Here is a 27,126-nt window from a genome sequence, read left to right as displayed (position 1 = left end):
ACTGCGCTCTATAAGCGATGTCTGCTGGATGTCTTCTCCATGTCATACGAAGACATCCCGGTCCGATGATCACACAGCATCCATGGACAGCAGCTACATGCCCCGGGACGCTGCTGCTCAACTTCTGATGAACCATTCGGTTCACTTTAGCCATCCCATTCAGGGACAGGAGGAGACGGGTGACCTTACGGCACGGAGCCCGCAATTACATAAATCAGTATAGCTATCGCCTTATATACTGGTCGCCGGGTAACTACATCTGACCCATTTAACTTCTAATTGCGACTCTTTATGCTCTACATAGAAGCTCTGCTGATATTAACGTATTTATTAGTAATGGCCCCCGCTTCTTGCTTCCCCGGTGTCTGCCCTATCATGGCTACTCACCGAAACCACTCGGTTCATTATCCACCGGCGCTGAACCAGATGCACAGACCGCACCCGCACGACAAACCACGAGTCCAGCGCTGCGGCAGAAGGCACGCCCAGTAAGTGATAAACTCCGCCTTCCCGCCGTGAGAGAAGGGAGAAAGGAACGCTTCTTCACTGAGCGGTCTATGAATGACCACGCCCACTTTCCCATCAATCACGGTACCCCGCCTACAACCACATTCCAAAGAGATAATACCGAATGCCGGTCACCGTGCCGAGGACAGCCGAATAATAAATAATACGGCATTAAACAGTTCAATGTAATTTGAAAATAATCACATGCTGTATATCTGAAAAGCTCCCATTAAAAGCAATTATAATGCTTTCTGCCCATGCACAATAATGACATTGTTGGATTTTATTTTGCTTAATTAGGTTCTCTAGATACAATGCGGTACATACGTATTTTTATGTCTTGGATGATTTTAAAGGGTTAAAACATTTTCTTACAAAATGGATTATTTGATAAAAATGTGTTAACTAGAAGGGGCACAGGTTCATTGCAAAAAAAATTTGCTTTTTCACTTATAGAGGATTTAGCTCTATAGTGTACGTGTACGGGCTCACAAGGCATGGTCATTAAAGGGTTAAAGAACAACACTTTGTCCTTGCTAAATCAATTTGTGTGAAATCCTTCTGATGACCACAATCAGCGTTCCCATAGGGCTGTAGGTTTCCAAGCACTAGTACTCGGAGAACAATAGCTTGTTAAATACAATACCCAAAACACACAATTGGCAGACCACACACATTGTGTGATACTTTGCCTTTAATTAGACCAAAGCTCACAGTGATAGCTACCTGGGAATGTCCCGGGTTAGGCCACCCAAGCTTTACCCCCTTCTGAGGAGTTGGCTTTACAAACGGGTGGTTCTAGCCGTAAATTTTTTTGGGGAGTGGGAGGAAAATGGGTGAGAGTAAGCAAGAAGTTAGGGTTGTGACCATGGCCAAGACTTTCTTCTACCTTGGGAAAAAATGACACAGATCCAGAGGGTTGAAGACGTCAGACATCCTCATGTGCACTTAGCTTTATGAATGGTTTTCCACTAAACTTATCACAAATGTTATTGGACTGTCTTCCTCGGGACCAATACATCCATAGCTATGTCTTTGTGTTATAGAAGAGCAGCTTGTCAAATAAACATTCAACAAAATGGTGCCACTTGCCTTTACCTGCCAGCCCTCCCCTGCTAAGTATAGATTCTAAAGTTTAGGACGATGTTCTCAGTCCTAATTTCTTCCCATCACAGTGTCGCAGAATGTTAACTAGACAGTGACATGGGAATACTTACGATGAACTTTAAAGTTCATCTGAATTAGGGAGGGAAACGTTGTATTATATAGATTTAGGTATCTTTTGCTAAAGGATGACAGCCTGTGAATACATAGACTTTGTGCTTCAATCTGATCATAAAGCCATATGTTGGCGGAGTTAATCATGTTAGTGTTTATAGTGCCACCTGCTGTAGAATGGATGCACAACCACAAGATTTGGAAACACCAAACAGCTGTTTGTCTTTCTAATGTTGCAATCTTCGAATGAATCAGGATAGTACATCGGCAGGTAAATCTCCTTTATGATGAGATGTAGGACATGCTATTTACAGTGGTGGCTGTGTCTACTTATATTCGAGATGTTATCATATGTGTAAGGGCAGTGTACGTGTATATGTGTGTGTAAGGGCAGTGTAAGTGTATATGTGTGTGTGTAATTATGGGAATTTTAGTTCACAGCTAGCATCTGCAGCTTCACTGTTGCTGCACTCCCCATGACACTCAGCCAGCATCATGGAAGTAGTATGTCTGGCTGAGCCTCATGGGAATTCAATTCAGTGTGTTGGTTATTTTTAATATGCTTGACTGCTGACAAAAACGAAGCCTATTTTAAGTGGCGATGCAAGCGCGACATTGTAAAGTGCAATTGCTTGTATCGGTAAGTTCCGCGAGATTAAAAAAAAAAGTGTGACTCTTTCACATTTTGAAATGTTGGGAGGTATGAGATTGAACCATTCAGTTGTTTACAACAGGCAGTATTATAAGGAGTGAGCTGCCTGAAAAGCAGGCTACAAGTGCTGTACCTTGCACAGAAAAAAAGAGAAATGCACTTATACTGAAATTTCAAGGCTATGTTTATTATGGACCAATCGAGACAGCTGCCCTGGGCCCGGGGTTACCTATTTTCGTCACATAACGAAAGTACACTGTCAAAGTCCACCTTATGTTGCAGAGTACGCAGAAATTATATCATATTCTGAAACCCAGAATTAAGTGATTAAAAAATGAGAAAACACTAGCAGAGAGATCTGATCCAGCTGCCACACAGACCTTTACTTCCATCACATAGCACCAGGGCCGGACTGGCGATAATAGGGAGGCCCTGGCACTTTAAGGCCAGAAGCCGTCTGATGACATAAGTGTGTCTGTCCTGACTACTTTCCTGAGCCCTAATGTTCTGGTATCCTTCTCCAGTTGTTCACTCCTGTCCGGTTTCCTGCTATTTCTCTGCTGTTTTCTGCCCATCAGGTGAACAACAGACCTTCTGGACAACTAGCTCCACATTGCAAAACTGTACAAAGAGATCCAGAAGAAGGCAGCAGATAATCAGACATACAGCCCCAATCCTTCATATGGGAGAATTTGCCTCTGTTAGGGCTGCGGGTACTAGATCAGGTGGAAACCTCAGTGCAGGGACAGGCTCGGCTCCAGCCCTGTGTGGGGCAGGCAGGTATAGATGCATCTGGTTGCAGACGTCTTAGAACCTCAGATCATTTAGCAGTCTGAGGACACAAGCAGCCAGCTGTGAGATCTTCATCACAGGATGTCTGCCCAGTAGTCCTCATCTTCTGAAACAGATTCTGGGCAAAGGCCAGAGTAGGGCATTTGCTGCTTCAATGACATCTACCTAATTTTACTACAAAGACATCTACGAGTCAGAGGGGAAGCGAAATACAAGAGCTCCTGTGAATTGCATGATCTGAGTCAGCATCGTTTACTTGGTGGGTACATTTGGATGCAAACCCATATATACTGTATTAAAGCTATGCGCTCAGGGCATAGAAACTGAGCATAGAAGATGATCTGGCACAGTACAAGTTTAGCTTTACACTGGGATATTATTGATACAACCTCTCCGTCTTGACACTGTCAGTGTCATTTTGATTCTCTGAGAAGCTTGTGCTTACAACACATTCCCTGATCATCCGTGGTATGCTACAGTGTTTGCTTCATCACCTCTTTACATACCAAGATGTGGGGTCACCCCTCCTCCACTCAGCTGCCTTCTTACTCTGTTCTGGATACCAGGCTGCAACTGACTCTCTGCGAGTGCTAGAATGGTGCAAGATTTTCTATGGGCAAGGACCTAGACATGACCCAGGGAAGCACCCTATGTATCCCACCGCATTCTCTACTGCTAAGCACTGGGCTATGATGTCGTAAGGACACATGGCGTCCACCTCATAAAGAAGCACAACGCCATTTACAACATACTACAGAGGCTGTGCTGGCTAGAACTTTGGGGAGATAAGAGACCCTGGCCCATTGAGCAGCGATGCACCAGGGACACTGATCACCCAATATGCCCATGTTTTGTGACAGAGGGGCTGCAGCCCTAGTAGAAAAAAACCTGCAGCAACACAATCTTGGGAGCAAAGTTTTCTTAAATCGCCTTTAAGTTTGTGAGTAGGGCCCTCTTACCTAATCATCTATTGGTTTGTCTTAGTTTGTCAATTTTTGTCACACCCATATGATTTTATGTACTGTAGGAGGTGCTGTGTTGTTGGCTCTATCCAAATAAAAGACAAGAAAGTGTTATAGTGTCTCTAAAAAGACAAGGTGGTTCCCAAATTGACACGTCTTACGAACCATGTGTTTCTTATATATTTTCCCTTTTTGGTGTGCCATAACCTTTTGTAAATTCAAACCTGGAGAATACTCAATGCTTTATGTGGATTATTTCAGTGCTCCATTGTTTTGCTCATGCAGGGTACAGTATTTTGGTTCGGTGCCCCACTCCTATAACTAAAACATACACATACTAACATACGCACTTGTTTTAACACCAGCTCACTCTCATACCATACATACGCACTATATCCCTCAGACCTACAACCCTAGGCTCACTATTGGAACTCTAACACTATGTGCTGACACCCCAATACCTACACACCCATACTTGCATTCATTCTAACACTATACATTAACATACACATGCATTCTATCTCCATACGCTAACACACACTCAGGGTCAGGACGACCCGCTGCCATCAGTGAGCATTCCTGCTAATGTTGGCGGGCATTCCTGCCAAAGTTGCGGGAAACATTCTAATTTAAAGGGGAGATGGAGGGGGAGTGGGCTGTGTCAGGACCCCACTCCTGTGACCCAAGGGATTCGGATGCCAACCCAGCGCATATCCTAGAGTCTCAGAGCAAAACCCAGGTATGCCTATAGTGAAATCTTGTCTTTTTTTTCATTCGCTATAACTAGAGATAGTAGCTTAAACCTCTTTTTGTAAACTGAAAAGAAAGTAAATTATCCTAGAGTCATTAACTCTATAAGGGTTAACATCAGCCTCCATTAGAAGACCTTTCCTACAGCTCAAGTAGGGATTTCCCCCTTGAATCCCGCGTAAATAAACTATTAAGAGACGTTTGCCTCCTGTTATTATATTGTAGCACAGTCTGTGTATACTGCCCGTAATTGCGCGCCGTACTGTAAACGTAGAACGATACATGTATCTCTACATGGACTGTACGTCTTGCCACAGGGGCCGGCTGTCAGTCACTAGCTTCTCTCTGCTTCTTGACGTGGCACTGGGCGCCGCCATGTTGATGACGTCACATAGTGCGCTGCTGTGCAGCTGAGTGCTGGTGGTAGAGGGCTACGGAGTGAGAAGTATTAAGGTAAGTGTGAGCGAGAGAAGGAGTAACGACGTAAAACAAGTGAGTGGACGGTCTGTCAGCGAGACAACGTTTAAAGGCGAGAGTTTGGATAGTAAACGCAATAGGCGCTGACAGCCGTGAGTGGATGTGGAGGGTGAGTGGGTTGTGGATATACAAGACGAGTGTGAGTGGACTTAATCTAGCTGGTGACGTTTCTCATTCCCTCTAATTGAATATTAAACGTCACGTTTTAAGGTAAGTGGGGAAAGTGTCTCATTCATTACCACAAGACTTTCACGATCTCTTTACACCCATTCTTGGGCAAGTTTAAGTTGAGTTAACTTATTATTGGTTTAGATGTTTGCCTAGAAATTCCTCTGTATTATTTATTATTATTATTATTTATTATTAGTAAAACAAAAAATGACTTCTTTTATGTATCTTTTTTACATTGTTTGTCAACCATATCTATTTTTCGAGGGCTACATTTATATAATCAGCAATGTAAATATATATGTGTGTATATGTGTGTAAACTTGCATAAAATCTTTATCTGTTTTATTGCAAAAAATAAGGGAAAAAATAACGAAACTAACAGCAATAAAAGTACTATTTTTATAGTAAGTTTATGCTGACCACCTTTTAACGTTCCAGGCTAGCAGCCCAAAATGATAGCGCTATTATTCTACATACTATAAAGAATCTTGAAGAAGGGACGTGTGGTCCCAAAGTAAAGTAACTCCTGTGAATGCCTGGTGATCTGTTTGTTGTATCCTGCTGTGGGTATAAATATATACAGTATCTATCTATCTATATATATATATATATATATATATATATATATATATATATATATATATATACATATATATAATATAATGCTTTACACACAAACCGGCAATTGCTCATTCTTTTTTTCTTTTTTTCTGTTTTATCTTGTAAATCTAGACCTGTGTATATTGTATATAGTATAGTAGGACCCAAAGTCTTTCTTGGGATTGCTTATAGCAAAATCCACGCGTCTTAATGTTCTCAAGCCCCGAGAGGGATGAGGTTAATGGCAGTGGTAGTTATCATTGTTAAGGGTAGTAATTAAATTACAGTTATCTGGAATGTTGCTAGGTGTTAAATTGCATGGTCCGAACTGTAATGCAAAACATCATGGCTCCTTTTCTAAATGAATATATATATATATATATATTTTATTTTTTTTTAGGAAGAGTTGGAACATCTAACAATGACGACCTTCCTGGAGTTTATTCAGCAGAATGAAGACAGAGATGGTGTACGATTCAGCTGGAATGTTTGGCCATCAAGCCGCCTGGAAGCAACTCGAATGGTGGTCCCGGTAGCCTCTCTATTCACACCACTAAAAGAAAGGCCTGACCTACCCCCTATACAGTATGAACCAGTGCTCTGCAGCAGGACAACATGTAGGGCAGTGCTGAATCCTTTGTGGTATGTTTTTATAATAAACTACATTAACGTTTACAATCCATAGGTTTTTAGACAAAAGCTGTCATTATTTTGGCATGAAGAACATAAAATTAATCTTGAAGGAAGGTGGTGGAGTGTTTGTTTTTTTTATGCAAACTGAACCAGCTATAAAGCTGCCCCCTGTCTTATAATATATATCCAAGAGACATTTTTTATGTATCTTACCCAGTAAAGCCACAATTGGGGTTTTTCCATCAAAGGAAGAGTTTGCAGAAGAATGCTTACAAGTTGGTTGGTTGTGAAATATGAAAAGTCAAACCCAATGAGCTTCTTCTTCAAAAGAGCTAAGCTGGTCCTACATAATATAAATTAAATTGGCGAGATGTTCAGTAATAATCACCAGCTGATTATACCTTATACGTGGTGAACCGAGGCATTATTGCAGTTGAATATAGCAGGGGCTGGGCTTTTATAATGCTTAGTGAAGTCAGTTAGTTGAAACTGCATCTCTCCTGCTAACTAACACTTTAGTGAATAACCCATTCGGCAGGCTTGTCATTTTTGCAGCAAAAAAACAAACAAACAAAAAAAAATACACAATGCAAGTTCACAATATAATATGTAATATATATATTTTGGTGATATTGCATTTTTTCATGTCGTCATGTCCATTTGTAGCAAGGCGGTTCTCTGTGGCTAAGGCTGAGATCTAGTAATACTGAAATTATTGGAGTCTATGTAAAAAAAGACTCTAATATAAAAAAATGTTAATAAATAAATATATATATTGTAGACTGGCGCAGGGAAGATGGGCCATCCTGGTTTTCCTCCATTTCTGGACTGAGTTTACAGAATCAAACCAATAAAAAAAAAACAACCCACAGCCGTAACAGTTTATTAATGATATAAAAATATGTAGATCTTAATAAGGGGTTTGGTAGAATCACAGATAATCTTGATAGCAATGATTGTTTACAGCAGCGTAGTCAGATAATGTCTAAATGTTTTTTTTGGGGGGGTAAAAGAAACAGACATGTTATTGCCTTTATTTACTGTCTTGTAAACTGTGGTTTGATGTTTCTGTTTTATTTTGAAGCCAAGTGGATTATCGAGCGAAACTTTGGGCTTGCAACTTTTGCTACCAGCGAAATCAGGTGAGGGGAGCTTTATACGGGGAAGCTTGCTATGTGAGCCAGCTCCGACGGACTAGGCTATCAAATCTATGAAACTGCAAAGTACAATCTGTGGATTTCATAGGCAGAATGCTATAAAAAGTTGTATTGTTGTAGGCATGGTCGGTCTGCTTTTTTTTTTTTTTTAAAGGATTGAACTTGTCTGTTAAATCCCTGCACTGGCATTTTATGTTTAATTGGCTTAGACGGTCAATTTTTTTCCAGATAAAATAACTCCTTGGTATTGTGGGATTGGTTACAACTTGATTATATTTCACTGCAGTATACTTTTTTAGCTTTGCTGTGGTTGGGGGTTGCCTCCTTACATAATCAGCATTTTCCTTTTTCAGTTCCCACCTACATACGCTGGTATTTCTGAAGTGAATCAACCCGCCGAGCTTCTGCCGCAGTTTTCCAGCATTGAATATGTTGTCCAGGTAAAGTGCACGTTGTGCTTCTTTCAGCAGTGATGATGTCATTTAGTTAAAAAAAAATAAATAAAAAATACACAGCAGCTTGCAGATGCTCGTTCCACTAATTTGATGCTCTTGTGTATTCCCTTACTTCTGTACATTTCTAGCACTCTTTCCAGTACCATTGTAAACATTTTGTGTAGTATTTCTGTGTCTCGTTTTGCAGCCTCTAATGTATCTCTTTCACATGTATAATCCTTCCTCCATGTACTTTGATGTTTCACATTTAGCGAGGTCCCCACATGCCACTGATCTTTCTTTACGTGGTGGATACTTGCATGGAAGATGACGACTTACAGGCTTTGAAGGAGTCAATGCAGATGTCTCTCAGCTTGCTGCCACCTACAGCCCTGGTGGGGTTGATCACTTTTGGACGGATGGTTCATGTGCACGAATTGGGTTGTGAAGGCATCTCCAAAAGCTATGTTTTCCGAGGGACCAAGGATGTGTCTGCGAAACAGCTCCAGGTAAAACACAAGCAATTTGCACAATGCACCACCAGCATCAGGTTCATCTGCGAACCCCATAGCAAAGTGTTTTTCAATGAGTGCACAACACTGATATAATGCACAATGGGAGTTATTTATAAAGAGCATGTCTAATGCACAGTTTGAAATAGTAATGAGGGCACTTTTAAAACTGCACACGTGTCTAATATGTTAATCTAATGGAACTTAATCTAACACAAATGTAGACTAATAATCATATATTCAAGTAAAATTCTGTCTTATACCTGGTAATAAATAGGCATGGTTGGTAGACCTAAATAACATTGATTTCTTGATTCTACCTTTTTCCCCCCCAGGAAATGTTGTCACTTACAAAACCAGCTGCTACTCAGGTAGGACGTGGGCCGCAAGTTCAGCAACCTCCACCTTCCAACAGGTATTATATATGTATGTGCTCACATTACTTTCACAGACTCTTAATTCCAAACAGTGTTTGGGCCGGAGGAAATAAACTATTCTCTCCAAAAGATGGATCCATGTGTCCAGGCAGGGTGGTCAAGCATTTCAACTCCCCCACATTACTATGTATTATGAAAGGCTACCATTGATGAGCTTCTCTTCCAAGAGGGGCTGAGCTGGCTTAGTTAAATCAGAAGACTGATACTTCTGATCGCATTATCCATGCATTATGCTGGTCCACCCGAATGTATCGGTGTGTCTTAGTCTGTCAATTCTTGTCTTGTCATATCCCTCGAATTTATGTATTGTATTAAGAGTTGCGTAAATTGTTGGCGCTATATAGATAAAAGATGATGATGATAATAAGTGTGCAGGAGAAGATCATGATGGTAGCTTAGGTCAAATTGATGAATGAAGATGATAGGATATTATGATTTTTTATTTTTTATTTTTTTTTAAATGCACTACAAAAAATGTAACAAGATAGGTATAATTACCCTTTACATTTCACAGCGGTGTTTATTTAATGTTCTGTGACAACTGATTTAGAACATACTGTAACAGTTTTTTCCCCTTGTGCTGATATTCTATAGTATAGAACATCAACAAAGATTTCTTCTGTGTATAAACACTGATGCATATAATTCCAATAATTTTATAGTACACGTATCCACTGGTTAGAGCACATCAGCCAACGGCTCCTTTTGATAAAAGGGTTCTTCATTTTTTAAGATTGCAAGTGCTTTTTCCACATCTGGCTATCTGGTACTTGTTACAGGTATCAAAAAGACCTGTTGTACTTCAGATGTCCCCTTGATGAGATATCCTGAATTAAAATGTTGCATTATTGTCTAATCCCATTGTGTTCTTATAGATTCTTGCAGCCAGTACAAAACATAGACATGAATCTCACTGACCTGTTGGGAGAGCTGCAGCGGGACCCCTGGCCAGTCACACAAAGCAAGAGACCTCTGAGATCGTCAGGAGCTGCTCTTTCCATAGCTGTTGGGCTTCTTGAGGTGATGTGAGAGAGATGTTTTCTGACCAGTCCTAAAGACTTTGCTCAGAAATGTCTAGCACTACCGCTTGCTGGGACTGAAATAGGGAATCACGACAGGGACACCATAAGTGAAGCCTGACATTTTTTTACCACTAGATGGAGGCCCTTGAAGCATAGTTTCATGTTACCTAATGTAGTCCTCCTTTTGAGTTGAGTTGTGTTAGGTGGAAATTTATAGACTCGTATACTTAAAGCCTCATCCAACAGACAATGGTATGTCCAATGTACTCTTTTACAACTGTCACAATTCTACAAATTGAGGTCTATTCAATAAACTGTGAGTGCTTGTGAGTTGACTAAAAATGTGAGTTTGCAGTAGTGAACTCTCACGAGTTGGACAAAAATCCAACTTCTACTTTGCGTGTGGTGTGAATAATAAAAGGAACCTGGGGTGAGGAGGTTGTATATTGCCCTGGTTATAAGGCTCGGTTACCTTATTACTTCACTTTTTAGTGAATAGATCCAATTGTCTCTTGCACTTATGTTGGCCTTTTATTATTTCAACAGTGTACCTTTCCGAACACCGGTGCTCGGATTATGATGTTTATTGGAGGTCCAGCCACACAGGGTCCTGGCATGGTAGTGGGAGATGAGCTAAAGACACCTATCCGTTCCTGGCACGACATTGAAAAAGACAATGCTAAATATGTCAAAAAAGCAACCAAGGTCAGCCCTGCATCTGGTTATTCCCTTAAAAAATGACATACAGCAAAATACATAACTACTATTGTAATAATCCATGTTGTTTGAAGACAGGTTGTGCCTATAGATTAAACGAAGCATTTCAGAAATATATTCACACACACACACAAACATTTCTGAAATGCTTAGTTTAATATAATATATATATATATATAACACACACCCACACACACTATATGGCCAATAGTATTGGGACACATGACCATTACACCAACAGGGACTTTGATCTCCCCTTTGCAGCTATAACAGCTTCCACTGGGAATTCCTATGGGATTTTTTGCCCATTCATCCAGTAGAACATTTGTGAGGTCGAATCCAACTCACATGTGTGCTAGGATGTGAAGAGCATATTATAAATGGCAATTTCACATTAAGATTTAATGAGAGATAAACAAATTCTCAGTGTTAAATGATTTATTTGTGACTAATAAGTATGAACTGATCACAAAACGTTACTACTTTTTAATAAAATGCGGATATCGCGTAATATATCCGCAATGTTGCGGTTGACTATTTTTTGTAACGTGATTTGAAAGGTCATAAAACTCATTTTCTGAAAAGCAGCACTTTAGGAAACATTTTCTATTACCAATTTATTCTTAAGTGTAACAGACATGTAAAAGTAGCGCTGCCTCGTGAATTTTAACTGTAAGTTGATTTTCTCTGTGCAGCCTTATTACTGAATTTTAAAAAATAACTCTGCAGACTTTTTTGTTTTTGTAAGGCATCTATTATTTATTTTTTTCCCCAATACTTTCTTATGCATTTAGCATTAGTAGTTCTTAAAGAGACCTATTGTCTCCAAGACTGTTGAGTATAAAAATTGATTATTCTCTTTTCTTCAGCATTTCGAATCGCTTGCAAACCGTGCTGCTGTGTCCGGCCATGTGATTGACATCTACGCTTGCGCGCTGGATCAGACTGGGCTCTTGGAAATGAAATGCTGCACAAATCTTACAGGGTAAAGCTGCCTGTGTGGCCTTACTGATAACGTGTCGCTTTTATGTCAGTTACATCTCTATTGTGTGGTGTACCATATGCACACATACTGGGGTAGGAATTACCACTGACGCCTAATGAATTCTAACTAAAAGCACACCGTATATACAGGACAGGTTATACCGAGTGGATCACAGATTTTTCCCCTTGCCGCAAAATACCGGTAACATTTTCAGCTCATCAGTTAATTCCTTGCTAAGGATGCTTTACAAACAAAAGCTAGACCATTTGTTGACTACAGTCAGAATATCTTTGTAGACTGATAACAATGGCAGAGGAACTTACTTTGTCGCATAAAAGAGAAATAATCTAAATAACATTTATAAAACACCTAGTAGCCAAAATGTTTGAGTTTGTATTACTTCAAGCTGGAAATAATTGACAATGTGATCACAAGGAATTGTAGCGTGCAGACAAAAACTGGTATACTAATTAAAGTGGCTCTGCCACCTATTAAGCCTGGTCCTTATTCAATAGGATATAAAAAGTCCCTTTCTTGAGCAATTTAGGCATACAACACAGCAGAACAATCTTTGTGATAAAAGGTATTAATCTACCTGTTGTGAATATTACTGATAATTGCGCAGAAGTCTAAAAATCATTGTATATTTTTTATGCATGCATTATAGAACGTGTTAAAACAGTATACAAACGTGTTAAATGGACACTGAGTGAGAGGAACGGGTTCCAAAGATAAATATTACCTTTTATTTGTGTCACTTGAATGCGTAGCGCAGGGCTTGACAAATTTTGTTGTGAATCTAGGCGCCAGGTAAAAAAAGTTAGGAGCCAGGATTTTTTTAAACTAACAGTTGGTTAGGAGTGATCGGATCATCATCAGCCCACTTACTAAACTCACAGCGTTTGACCTGGAAGCACCCTGGACTTTCAGGTCAGTGCTGTTTTTTTTTTATTATTAATTTTTTTTTTTTAACTCTTTCGATGCTGATGTTCCATTGGAGCACAGCATTGACTGATATTTAGTCCCCACAAGCTTGTGGGGAAAAATGTTAACCCCTGCAATGCCACGAATGTGTCATACACAAGTGTGGCATTGAAGGGGTTAACGCTGCACTGTCGCTCTCATGGAGCGATCAGGCAGCAGGGGGGTGTTGGGGCTGGTCTCCACCCTCATGGGGAGACCAAAGAACCCTCTCCCCTGTCACTGAAGCTGCCTCTGGGACTCAATTGCTGGTCTATAGACCAGTCATTGCAGGGAGGGGAGTCTTTGATGACTGCTGTAGGCTTCCATGCCTACAGGAATCATCAAAGGGCTTGTGGGGGCTCGTTTTTGCTGTTGCTGGTCTGCCTGGGCTTCCAGGCAGACCATCAGCAGCAGAGCCCGCTACAAAACGGGAATTAACCCCTTCAATGCCGCGATCGCGGCATTGAAGGGGTTAACGCTGCACTGTCGCTCTCATGGAGCGATCAGGCAGCAGGGGGGTGTTGGGTCAGGTCCCCACACTTGTGTGGGGAACCAATCAACACACAACCCCCTTACCTGAAGCTGCATGTGGCAGCTGATAACACGATTGCTGGTTTTGCAGCAACCGCGTTTTCAGCCTACAGGATCACTCCGTGGGAGTGATCTCAGGCTCGGGCTCTGAGTGGCTGTGCTGTCTGCCCAGACTCCTGGGCAGACAGCAGCAGCAGCGCCCCCGTGTGGTTACTCAGCCTCTTACAGCCACATTTTTTTATGGATGTAAGAGGCTGACAAAATTCTCTGTCGCCATGGCAACCTGGCGCCTGGGATTTGTCGAGCCCTGGCGTAGCGTCCTCACGTAAGAATGACTCCAGATATCACTGAAAAATGTCATCTTTTGTAACCAAGCTGACATAACCTTTATCATGACAAAAAAGTCAGATGGATTTTGGAGGGTGGAGGTTCGGTTGAATATCTTTTTAGCTAAAGTAGTAGAAATAATTGATTAGTATGGGCATAAAGCGCCGTTGAAGACATAAGGCCTTAGAGAAGGTAGGAGAAATGGGCATGCTAGATCCTGGGGCCGATACCTCCTATTTGCTGTTATACCTTATACTTTTCTTTAAAACATCATCGTAGAATGGGTTGGAGTTAAGGTCTGTATGATAGTCCGGGAGGTTCATGCTTGGTGTTACCAGACATCCCATAATGCTCTTCGATAACTCCTGTAGAAAAAGGCATGGTTCATTTTGTGTCTTAAGAATGAAATCCACCTTTAAGTAGTCTTTTATTGCGCGCTGTTTGGACATCTGACCAGAAGCTACCCCCCGCCACCTCTTCTGCGTAAGCTCCGAGCATAGCCTTCTCATGTGCCAATAGCCAGTCTGGCAGCAGCTTTCAGTCATTTTGCTATTTGAGGTCTTGGCCACCGGCTATTCCATTCCTCAAACAGACTGACCCAATGGTGCGTTAGTAAAACACTTACATATAGCAAGCAAACGGTATCGCTAATGCTAACTGTGACCACAATCACGCAAAATTCTTTCAAAAGAACATTTAAAAAGGGAAACTTGGCAGCACTTAATCAGTTTCCGTTTGCAGTTTCTCCAAGAATAGTTTTAACTAATAGCAATTCCCTAGAAAAACAAAAGAGCAACTTTTAGAACCCTTTTCAAAACTAGTGTCACTTCTGGTGGACCCCCCACTGAGATCAATGCTGTAATGGCAAAAAAAAAAAAAAAAAAAGCCTGCAGACCTGTTACATTTATAACCAATATTTCTTTAGCAAGATTCTAACCTAAAATATCTTTCTACATCAAGATACCATGTTAGGTCTGTCATCCGACTGCTGCTCTTCAAGCAATCCATTTTTTTTTTGTCCAAGAAAAAAATGAATCTTTCAGAGCACATATTTTATTTATAAGCAGAAGGAAGCAACACCTCACTATCTAGATAAAATTAGATGAAAATATCACCTTAACGTTTTCGTTCATTTGTGAAAATCCGTACAGAGACTCGCATGGCCACCGGCAAAGAAAATGATGTAAAGCATTAGGAGGCCTTCGGGGACTAAGTTGTATATGGGGTAATCATACTGGCTTCATACTAACCAATGTGAGTGTTTTTTCACCCGTTTTGTCTACACAGTGGGTACATGGTGATGGGAGACTCCTTCAACACCTCCCTTTTCAAACAAACATTTCAGAGGGTATTTACCAAGGAGGGACAGGGCCAATTCAAGATGGCGTTTGGCGGCACCTTAGAAATTAAGGTAAGTAGGATATAGTAGTTGTGAGCTGCTGTTTTGACTATTGTTGCGGGTAATACAACACGGGAAAGTGGGCAGTTAGCTGGCAGATGTGTTTTTAGTATAGACAAATGTAAAATTATGCACTTGGGTGAGAAAAACTTGCATATTCCCCAAGTATATTTTTATTTGATAATTTAGATCAACATAGACAAAAGAAAACATAAACACACATATTCAAGACAAGAAAGGGCACTCGTATCCAATATACGCTTACTTGTAGGTAGCAGAGACCGGCGATGCATTGCCTTATAATGAATTTCTTGAAAACTGAGACAATGAATAGCTTTCCTAGTCGTAAGCCAAGACTCAGACCACGTTTCCATTGAGAAAACTTTCCCCGCATCACTCTGCCATTTCTCAAGTAAAGATGGTTTACCAAATTCCCGAATAGGCTTTGAACAAAAAAACAAATGATTTTAGATATTACTTTAATGAGGTATATTTCTCTACAAACTGGTCCAGAACAATTTGAGGGGCTGTCCTAACTATATTAAAGAAATGTCTAATGCTATTACATGTATATACCCGTTTAACTGGGAGGGCGAATTTCGCTCTGGTTTCTCTGAAGTATAAGATTGGGTAATTCTTGAGATCCGTAAAAGTATTTATTCCATAAATGGACCAAGTGCTTAAATTTATGTGTCGGGGGGGCTTCTAAAGGAGTGGCGACTGTAATAAGAAAACTAGATAGATTTCATAGTTGCCCAAGCATTTAAAGTGTTCACGCCTCGTGTTTTATAATCGGGCTTGTAATATCAAAACTTCTAAACCTGATAGGGTCGACCCAAATAAGAGAAAAAAAAAATGGTTCAGGTTTTTGTTGAAATTCATAGAGATACCAACTTGTTTATTTTTTTATTTTATTTTTTAACATCCCAAGCTAACTTTGATTTGTGAGAGAAACTGGAAGCAGTTGGCTACTTAAATATTAATGGTCCTTGGTCCTTGGTCTGTGTCGTTCTGTGGAAATAGGGACCAACTCCTTGATGTCTATACATTGCAGACGTGCACGGCGTGCTGCTTCACACATTTAACCTCCCATAAATCATGAATTATATTTCTTGCAAATTATGAAGATTACATTTTTATTATCTGGCCTTTTGGAGACTAATAAGTGTGTGCATAGGTGTGCTTGGTCTTACTTTTATTTATATAGCCTTATTATGGCCTTGCATTGTTCCTGATATTTTGTTTCATCTTCTGTGGCCGATCAGTCTTGTTCCTACCTGATTGCTTTTTTGGTTGTTTTTTTTCCCCCCAGTCAACAGTCTTTGCTTGCTTTTATCCTGCACACTTATCCAATCCTTCAACTTGTTCCACTCAGTTCCTACACTCCATTTGTGAGTTCCCCTTCTCTATCTGGGTGCCACCATCTAGGGCAGGGGTGTCCAACCCGCGGCCCTCCAGCTGCTGCAGGACTACATCTCCCATCCTCCCCAGCCAGCCCCATAACTGAAAGAGCATTATGGGAGATGTAGTCCTGCAGCAGCTGGAGGGCCGCAGGTTGGACGCCACTGATCTAGGGTTTTCAGCTGTCTATTAAGGACCACTGTCTCTGGCAACTCCAGCCTTGAGGTGTCCTCTTGGAGGAAGTAGTTGAGATGAAGAAATCTTGGGCCTGTCTGTTCTTCTAGTCTGACAGTGGGCACTGTGACAGGGAAAAATATGCTATTCCGAACATTATATCACTGTACTCCCCCTCCTAAGGATACACAGTGCCGGGGAGGCTGTTCCAACTATACATACTCCTGCAAAGTATGAATGGTCCAATTTGGGCTCTTTCCCAGTAGGGCCCCAGAGTGAATGTCCCTGTCCTCAGATCTGTTGCTCTTGGCCTAGTTGACATATTCCAGAATATATTGTTTGTATACTGGTGGCTGCATCTTGAAGTAGCTACTGTGGTATTTGGCAATACCTTTTTGTATTGGAAATCTTGGTTCTTCTAGAGAGTCTCCAAACTAGTGCGATCATTAACTAAGTTACGCATGTTGATAGTAGTCTTGTAATTGTCGATACCCATGCTTATCCAAGGAACTAGTTAAGACTTCTCGTATTAGATGTTTGCATGACCTTGTTTTTTCTTCTTATGTGCCCTGTAGACCTCAAGAGAACTGAAGATTTCGGGAGCTATTGGGCCTTGTGTGTCTCTCAATGCCAAGGGACCATGTGTATCTGAAAATGTGAGTTCTGGTTTTGCTAAATTTAAACTTACATTGCACCACAGTTTTATATTTAATTCCATTAAGTCTGTGTTTTCCTCTTCTTTTTGGTAAATTCTTTGATAGAACAGAGTTGAGTTACATTCCACATGATCAAATAAACACAAATTAGTGTACTTTGTTTGGATCAATAAGACATTAGTATTGTATGTACCATACATATACATACTATTTTTAGCATCTGTTTTTAGCAAGTGGAATACGGTAACAAAAAAAGATTTACGTTAAGAAGTCAAGTCTGCATTAGACAGTAGTGTGTGTGTGGGGGGGGGTATTAAGTGTTTTCAAAATGTCTGTCTCTTGGGTTCTGTATTTTTCACTGCCCTCTAAAAAGGAGAAAATCACTGAACAGAAAGTTCTAAAATCTTTACTGTAAATTTATTGTGTAAAAATGATTCATATGCTGGCCCAGGGCCCATCAATGCTGTCATGCAAGCAATGTGAGACTAGGTCAGTGCAGCAATTAAGCAGTTAATTATAGGCTTTTAGCCCGGAGTTTATAATGAACTGGTAATGGTACCATTTAACATTGTTTACTGGTTTCTGTGGCTATTATATTGATATTTTGCTGCCTGAAAAGCAAAAATAAAAAGCTTTAACCCCTTGATGACAATTGCATATTAAATGCCCATGGGGTGTCTACTTTTAAAAAATGTATGATTTGATGGGGTAAATTGAATTGGCCGGGTTCAACAATGTCCCAAATAACACGGGGGGAAGGATGGCCACACATCTAATTTCCAATTAGAAAAATGCACACGTACCAAATGTGGCCTTTTAGTTCCCTCAAAAAATGACAAACCCATGCATGTGGGGTATCACTATAGTCAGGAGATGTTGCTGAACACTTATTGGGGTGTCGTGTGACAGCGGCATATACCAGGAGCTGTAAATTCATACATAACATAGGTGTGTGGGGGAAAAATACACACAAAAGAATACTACTGCAAAATTTGAAAAAATTCTAGTGGTAAAATGTGTGCATGCAAAGAGTTAAAATACCAGCATTTAACATACCCTGGGGTGTCTAGTTTTCAAAAATATATGGTTTTATTGGGCACACTGAAATGGCCCGGCTCAAAGATGTACCAAATAGGGCATGGGCAGTGGATCCCCAAATGCCAAAGTTTAACATTGAAAAATGCGCATTCCCCAAATGTGGCCCTTTTGCTCCCAAACAGCCAGGCAAAATCATTCATGTGAGGTATCGCTGTACTCAGGAGATGTTGCTAAACACATATTAGGGTGTTTTATGATAGTGACATATACCAGAACCTATTTATTCCTACCTGAAGTAAAATGTGTGTGAAAAAACAAATGCAAAAAAATTACTACCATAAAGTTTGACAAAGGCTAATGGTAGAATAAGTGCTTGAAAAGGGTTACAATACTAGCATTTGGAATACCCTGGGCTGTCTAGTTTTCAACAATACATGACTTGATGGGGTAAATCGCATTGGCCGGGTTCAAAGGTACCCGAAACGGCACATGGGGGGAAGAATTACCAGATTTGGAAAAAATGGCTTTATAATAGCAAAACGCTACCTGTACTTATTGCCCCATAATGTGTAGAAAAAAGCATAAAAACATTGGGTATTTCTAAACTCAGGACAAAGAGTAGAATCTATTTAGCAGATTTTTTAATTACCTTTTATAGATGAGTAAAAGATTTTTCAACTAAAAGTTAGAAACAGTCATTTTTTTCTAAATGTTTCACCATATTTTATACTTTTTTTTATAGTAAATAATATGATACAATCAAAACAATGTCATCTAAAGAAAGCCCTTCTTGTCCTGAAAAAAAACAATATCTAATGTGTGTGGGTTCAGTAAACGGGAAAGAAGAAAATTACAGCTAAACGCGAGCAGCGCAGAAATGTTAAAACGGCCATTGTCACGAAGGGTACAAAAAAAGTAAAATCAGCCTTTGTCACGAAGGGGTTAAATCCCAGTTTTCTAGGATACAAAATACTGTGCATTGTTATTGCTTGTGGCAGCTGATCTTTGTACAATTAGCAATTTTTTATTAAAAATGTTTTTCTTTTTTTTTGTCAGTATCCAATGATTCATGAATGTCTTTTTTCCCCCCCTTAACCTCAGGAGATCGGTACCGGTGGAACTTGTCAGTGGAAAATCTGTGGGCTCAGTACATCCACAACCCTTGCTGTATATTTTGAGGTCGTCAACCAGGTGGGTGGTTGTTAGTATTTTTCCAAATTTCCAATTTGATGTTTGTCAGTTTCATCAGTGTCAATATACTTCTTTGGTTTAGTCCCCTGGGTGAGCAGAGCTATTTTCCATTTTTTTCAGCATATCACCATGATTCCCCTTTTCCATGTTTAGTGTGCCCAAACATTATATATTGTTTTTTCAAGGGAAGCTAGGGCTTTTCTATTCACACCACTTTTTGTATAGTCTTTAATTAAGTTTGAATAACATTTAAAACATCAGGTATTTTTTTTGGTTTTTTTTTTCCAATTTTACTTATGTGGCCCCTCCCCCAGACATCAATGTCCGCCAAATATTATGGCGGCGGACGCCTGGTTTAAAAGAACTTTGTTGATCACCTCCTAAACTTAAACTTTGTCGCTGAAATGCCTCTATAGTGACACCAAAAGCCCACCCGATGATGACCGGTCACAAGTGGCGGCGTCCTTTAACCCCTTCACGACAAAGCCTGTACATGTACGGGGTCACGATACACTGCATTGGTATGGGCTGCTGTTTAATACCTGCATCGCCTGTTTTCGCCATGATCGGCGGCTTTGCAGAATCAACGGAAGCCTCACAAGTGAGGCTGGCCGTGGATCATGGGAGGAAAGCCCTCCCCCTAAAAAAAAAAAATGGCCGCCGCTAAACCGATCATCAAAGATCGGTTCCTACCTAAGCATAATCGTTGTTGCCAACGTGCCTCGATATGGAACACAACCCCCTGCCCCGATCGCCATGTGATTGCTCTGAAGAGCAACCACAAGCACCATCAGTGGATGGCGTTGCCACCACTCACAAGATGGCGGCGCCAACTGTCAGATAAATTAGTTCACAGAGGGTCTATGGGACATGGGCACAGACTGACCAGATGTCCGAATGCCAAAAACACACACCTCACAAAGGTGGCCTTTTACCTCCCAAATAACCCAACAAACCCACGCATTGGGGGTATCATTGTACTCGGGAGATGTTGCTGAACACAAATTGGGATGTTGTTTGATGGTGATATATACCAGGAGCTGTAAATTCATACCTAATGTAGAATGTGTGTGGGGAAAAAAATCACACAAAAAATACTACTGCAAACTTTGACAAAGGCTGGTGGTAAAATGTGTGCATACCCTGGGGTGTCTGGGCTTCAACCATGTCCCAAATAGCACGTGTAAAAGTTTTTTCAAATAGAAGTCAGAAAAAGTCCTTTTTTTCTAAATCTTTCACCGTATTTTATACTTTTTATAGTAAATTATATCATAAAATCAGAATAATGACATATAAAGAAAGCCCTTCTTGTCCTGAAAAAAAACCAATAAATAACTTGTGAAAGAAGAAAATTACAGCTAAACGTGAGCACCCCAGAAATATTAAAACAACCATTGTCATGAAGGGTACAAAAATAAAATCAGCCATTGTCACAAAGGGGTTAAAAGGTTTTTAAGTGGTTACTTTACATGCAAGCTGTACCGGGTTGCTGGCAAACATCCTAGCTATCGATTATGTGCTGGGGAGAGTAAAAAATGATGCATTAAGAATCCCTTTTTTTAATTTTATTTTTATTTTTTAATTATTTTGATTTATTTTTATTTTTGTTTAATTTAGACCTGTTTAAAAATCTGACTGAAATGTATGTTTTACATGCCCTGATTCTCTGCCGACCTCATTAAATAACTAAAGAGCAGATGTTTCTATGACCTTTATTGCATCGATATTTAGCGGTCATGGCCTGGATTCTACTTATCTTCCTTAACGTGTCTTGCTGGCTGTTCATTCTTTGATTTTATCGTACTAGGGATGGAAAGCATTGATTTTTACACACTCTTTTGTTCGAGCCTTTATCTTGTCAGGATTGTTGGTGTTTATTCATTTTGCTGTCACAGTTGAGCCGGTTCACTTCTGTTGAAAACCACTTAACAGAAAACTCACACTGCCGTACCAGTATTTCTTTGTAATGATTGACGTACCTACTGTACCTACATACTTAATTTGCGACCTCTTTAAATTGTACTTATTTTTTTGTTTAACAAGAGTATTGGCCACGATTATCCATGATCCTCTGGTACTCTCCTACATGGCATCCAATGGGAAACGGCATGTTGCTGAAAATGCAGCTTTTTTTTTTTTTTTTTTTTTTGCAATATGTGGTTTCATGCATGGGGGGGTTAGGCGTCATTGGACGATGGTTTACTCGGAGGTCCGGATGAGGGAAGCAGGGAACGCTATTAAGAAAGAAACGGGAGACTGTAGAAACAGAGGGACCAGGAAGTAAGGAAGACCATAGAAAAGCTCACTGCTTCTACCCACTAAGCACACATTACTAGGTACCCTGTTTACTACATAACTATACACATAGGATTCATCCTTAGAATGACAGACGCATTCTCTGGGGTCCCCTCTCAGCGTTCCATGTGGCTGGCAAACGGGGCCAACATTCCAACCGCGTCTCCAGTGGTTGGTTTTAGTCTTTTCCCCATCTCTGTCTCTTCACGTCATATCCGAACGGATCATACAATGCAGTGGCATACCAACTGATCTTTGTTTATTTAAGCTCACAGTGTGGGGCATCTAGACTGAACATATAGTTGTCAACTAGGAACACATACTTTAATATACATCCATCTTTATTGGGGCTGTCTGGGACAGTAAGTGGAAACACTCCATGGTCATACTAATACACTCGCAGAAAAGGTACTAGTATGACCCTTAGGACATATTGTATTTTTCCAGCATCAGGAAACGAGAGATCAGGTTTTTCTGTCACCACCTGAATACCTGATTTCACAATTCTGTATTTCCTTCTTATAGTTGCTTGCTGGAAGCACAGAGGAGAGGAGCACCACAACGGTCTGTCCAGACCATGTTGGTATCCCCGATCGCTCGACCTGCTTGCCGATCACAGGTCGTATGATCAGCAATGCGGGACTATAGAGACCTGCTTCCTGATCACTAGTATAGGGAAGTAGAAAAATTAGATAAATGATGTTTTTGGAGATCCAAGTTACCCGTTGGAATTCCTATCGATACCCAATTACCATTGTTCTATGAACCTCCACAGTCACGAAGTAGCTTTGGTGTATTGGAATAGGGCATTTTGAACACTCGCATTACTATCCGCTGCGTACTGATGACGTTATCAGGCTTACGACAATCTTTCTTATGACATTCAGTGTAGCAGAATGGCAATGCAAAACAACTTAATGTTTTTTAGCATTTGGTATATTTCCGCATTTGCATATCTGAATATATAGTAACTGCACCACATATTGAATTCATTACATTTAGCTTGAGACATTTAATAAATATGCACGTCAAAGACAGAACACTAAAGAAATTGGTCGACAACGCTGCTAGTTTGAACCGTCAACTTGAAGTTATGTCGTCTCCTAACCAAAGATTCTTTGGTCATTTCACAGTTTTTTTCTTTAATGGTCCCCCCCCCCACACTTGAGTCCGTTTTCCGTTGAGTGTTTAACACATTCCTAAAAGGAAATTCTGTTTCTTCATAGAACTAGATTGTCCACTACACAGAAATTCCACAACTGCAGTACTTGCATGAGAAGATATTGCTGAGGAATTCTTGAATTCTAGCTGTTTGTCATCTTTTTTTTTTTTTTCTACCACAAAGATGAGTCCTGAAATGAATGATGTACAAAAAAATCAAGTTATTTTTAGCTTAAATACATTGGTGATTATTAGCCTTTTAGGTCTGTGGGACAGTATCATTGCCTATGCTAAAAAGTGCTTCAAAGAAATGTCATATTTCTACTCGTGGTTTCCCACGATTTATCCTTGGGAGAAAACCAATATTGAATATGTGCTAAATCTCTTGCAACCTACTCTTTTATTGTTTATGGAGGTTGGAGGCATGCATGACACGAGTGCTGCCATTATTTTAAATATGCCTCTGATGGATAAACTTCCAAACAGATTCTAAACACTTTCACGATACAGACTTAGCAGTAAAAGGTAACTATATTCTCTATCGTATGATTTCTCTCTCCATCAGAAGATCCATCAAGCAAAAACTTGAATACACATCTATACGTGTTAACTTCTAACCTTTGCTGTCTGTATTGTCGCCAAACTTATTTTGGAAAGCTTCACTATATCGCATAACACACTTAAAATAGGGTGCAGGTCCTTACCGCCGCAGAATATGCTTTGTGTATGTTGAGGAACCTTTTTTCCCCACTCAGGTTTGAGCTAAATTCTCTGTGTTGTGTCCTGGCAAGCAGTGATGGGACTGGATGCTGGAATGTCTGTCATTCTCACTTGATGACTCTGTATTGGATCCCATGTTCTCAAAGACCCTTTTCAGCTTCCGCCAACTCTCTCGCAAAGCCTTCCTGTATTTCCTGTGGCAAAAAAAAGCCGATGATCATCTCATATTCCACGTTCCCCTGATGCTCCTGATTTATTTATGGAGGATGCTGTCTTAGGTCTGACTAAGATCAATTCATGGCTTTTAATTACCTTTCCTTTTAGACCAACCTCTTATATTCTGGCATGCTTGTCTAAGCCAGGCAGTCTGGGGAAGGAGTAGAGACCTGTATGTAGGTCCCTCTGCTCCCTGCAGAGATCAATGCCAGAGGACCACTCCTTACATCTCCCTTAATGGCGCTTTCCATCTTTATATTTTGGCTTGGTAGGTGTATTGTGCCCAAAAAGCCATAGAAATATATCTGCACTCCAGAACCTACTTTCCTGCCGTATTCCAGAAAGGATTTTGCACGCTTGTGGTGTTAATATCGCAGCCATGATTTTTAGTATATTTTTGAATGGGCTGTGACATATTGGTGGAACCACATACTGTTTAATCAAACCCTATGCCATTTTTTTTGCCAGGTTTGCCTATAAACAGCCGGGAATGGCTTGATATACCATAAAAATAAAGCATAGCTTGGTGTAATGGTTAAAAAAAAGCTACACATTAATATACGGTGCTTCTACACAAATGGGCAATGCACTGATTCATTACTGTATTTTCTAACCAATGTCATGGATAATTCCGGTGTTGTCACTTTTGTTATCTGGAGTCCATGTAATTTAAATAACTGAATTGCTGCTGGTGCAGAGTTAATATATTTATATTCCAAGGTCTGCAGTAGATTAATAACACTCAAATGCATGTATAATGGTGTTAATTATAACAGTTTCTTACCTTTGGGCCAGGGAGTTGATCCAAGGGTTCAAACCGGGCATTAGTGCTACAAGCCAAATGGAAACCAATTTTGCCATCGCAGGAACATTATGAGGGTAGAAGGTTTCAAAGAAGCCAATTGTGACTAACGGGACCCAGCAAACCAGCAGATAGACTGGAATAAGAGAGGACAAGACAGTTTTTAAAGTTCAATGAAGAAAGTTGCGGTTAATTTCACAAGGAAGTAACAAACGCAGATGCGTTTAGCTTGTTACAAATCGGATACATATACTACTTTTCTCCTCTGTTGTACTGAGCACATATAAAGGCTGATGAATTAACTTGCAGGACAGATCACCCTCCTCGTCTGCCCTGGGTTGGCTATGAAGCACTCCCTTAATCTTTCTAATTTTCATCCCTTTCTCATTTGATTTGTTATTCCAACCTCCCTTTCCTTTCCCTACTTATTGGAAGTGAACCCTCAAGTCAACTATCCCAAGTCATTGCATTTTTTGCATAGTTCAAACCCTTTGCCGTCTCTGGAGTTGGGAGATTGTTATGTTTTTGGACTGACAAAGAGATCATGCCTCCAGATCTATTTTGCTAGGACCTCAGATCATGCAGTACCAGGTACCCCCCAGTTGTTGTATAGAAAGTTACATATTTTGTGAGGTCTTCTTGAAAAAAGCAAAGTTCAGCTCCTTTAGTACATAAAATCCTTTGTGAATATGTTTTTGTGATTCCCAAGTTGTATCAATACTTCTATATTGTTCTCCAGTGAATCTGTCCCTCTAAGGGATGTATTCCGTTATCCAAGATAACTGAAATACTAAACCTGATAAACAAATCTTGCCATTTTGTTATGTGAGATAAGTGTTTATTTTGGGAAAGAAATGTCAAAATGTTTGTAAAGAAATGAGATTGCTGAAAAATGAAACCCAAATTATCGAAGCTGCCTTCGTTTTTTTTTGTATCTGTCGGTAAAATCTCTCGTTTAATCCATTAGATCGTTCTGTAAAACTGTTTATTTGCAAAATCCAGCTACATCCTCTTATACAAAGTCTCGAGTGAACAAATGTATCTGAGGATTCTTCCCATAATCCCTTAGGGGATGTGAGATTTAAACATTATGAAAATATCTGACATTTCACTTTAATCTCCTCAATATGCTTTTTTTTTTTTTTTTGGTCAGTGGGGACAGAAATAGCTTTCCATTTGGTTAAAAGTTTCCGTTATTCTGGGATTTCTAAAATGGTCCAGTACAATTGTTGAAAAAATTCCAGTGTTTGGATTATTTTTATCAAATGCTAACCATTGTGCTAAAAGGAGATGTTTTAAAAATAATTTAGGGGTAAAGATGTTTTATAATCGATTGCTTAACTATAAATAACCTAGACATGAGCTGTTTCACCCTGAAATTAGTAAAGTAATGCCGCTGTGGGCCGCCATCTTGCTTGGCAAACCGTTGAAGTACCTGTAGTGTTGTTGTTATCATGAAGCTATGAGTAAGTCGGCCATATTTTGGTTGCATACGCTTTTTGTAAAGTGGTCTGAATGTGTGCAAATACAGGGTTGATTAATTAACAGTGATTTGTAGGAGAGTAGCGGTGAGATGAAAGATCTTCTTCAATTACCATGAATTACGAAGGACCAACTGTGATCTTTTATGGGAAATTTGCAGGTGTCGGTACCCAGGTTGCAGCGAGCCTACGTTTATGAACATAACATAAAAATAAGGTGGATATTCCCCAGTTTAATGGTCACACTTAATCCTGTCCATGCCGAGCCAAACCACAATATCAGATTCCTGATTTTAATATTTGCTATGTTTTGCAATAGAGACACTTACCGGCGGATACAATGAGGATGAGTGTATTCCTGAAATATGATCGAATGGGTACATAATAGCAGTGTTGATCGTTGCAAATGAAAGTTCCTCTCTTTGCCTGGTATCTTGCAATGTGAATGATGGATATGTACAATATGCTGTTGATAGTTATAGGCACGATAACTCCGACGCTTAGTAGCAACGTGCTGTAAATTTTTGTGGATGAGCCAAAATGTGGCAAGCAAATGTAGACATCTTCATCAAAATGATACTCTCCAAACCCCATGAATGGCAGAGCAGCCACTACCAGTGAGTACATCCACAAAGCCACCAGCATAATCCAAGTCCTGCTCTTGGTGAAGAGCTGAGTGTAGCGTAGGGGAAACCGGATTTCTGCAAACTTGTCAATAGTTGCCCATACCAGAGAGTTCAAAGAA

The 27,126-nt window shown here is 40.1% G+C and overlaps 1 protein-coding gene across 2 annotated transcripts in view; it reads left to right on the top strand.

Annotated features, from left to right (window-relative positions):
* Positions 1-6,550: 6,550 nt before the first annotated feature.
* LOC149284034 (protein transport protein Sec23A) overlaps positions 6,551-27,126 on the top strand; it is a 34,135-nt gene continuing 13,559 nt past the window's right edge. The window contains exons 1-11 of one of the 2 annotated variants that reach the window (XM_089497184.1): positions 6,551-6,771; positions 7,847-7,904; positions 8,273-8,357; positions 8,678-8,862; positions 9,201-9,280; positions 10,178-10,322; positions 10,871-11,029; positions 11,911-12,026; positions 15,135-15,258; positions 17,397-17,477; positions 19,617-19,706. In XM_089497184.1, coding sequence (XP_089353310.1) covers positions 6,551-6,771; positions 7,847-7,904; positions 8,273-8,357; positions 8,678-8,862; positions 9,201-9,280; positions 10,178-10,322; positions 10,871-11,029; positions 11,911-12,026; positions 15,135-15,258; positions 17,397-17,477; positions 19,617-19,706 — 1,344 coding nt within the window. Of the gene's footprint in view, positions 6,772-7,846; positions 7,905-8,272; positions 8,360-8,625; positions 8,863-9,200; positions 9,281-10,177; positions 10,323-10,870; positions 11,030-11,910; positions 12,027-15,134; positions 15,259-17,396; positions 17,478-19,616; positions 19,707-27,126 lie in introns of both variants that reach the window. The other variant, XM_089497183.1, reaches the window with a different exon arrangement.

Source organism: Sceloporus occidentalis, unplaced genomic scaffold (genome assembly GCF_023333645.1).
Source record: "Sceloporus occidentalis isolate IW3139 unplaced genomic scaffold, rSceOcc1.0.p SCAF_100, whole genome shotgun sequence".
Classification (NCBI taxonomy): Eukaryota; Metazoa; Chordata; class Lepidosauria; order Squamata; family Phrynosomatidae; genus Sceloporus; species Sceloporus occidentalis.
The sequence above is the reverse complement of the archived record's forward strand: the minus strand, read 5'-3'. Positions and strand labels throughout refer to the sequence as shown.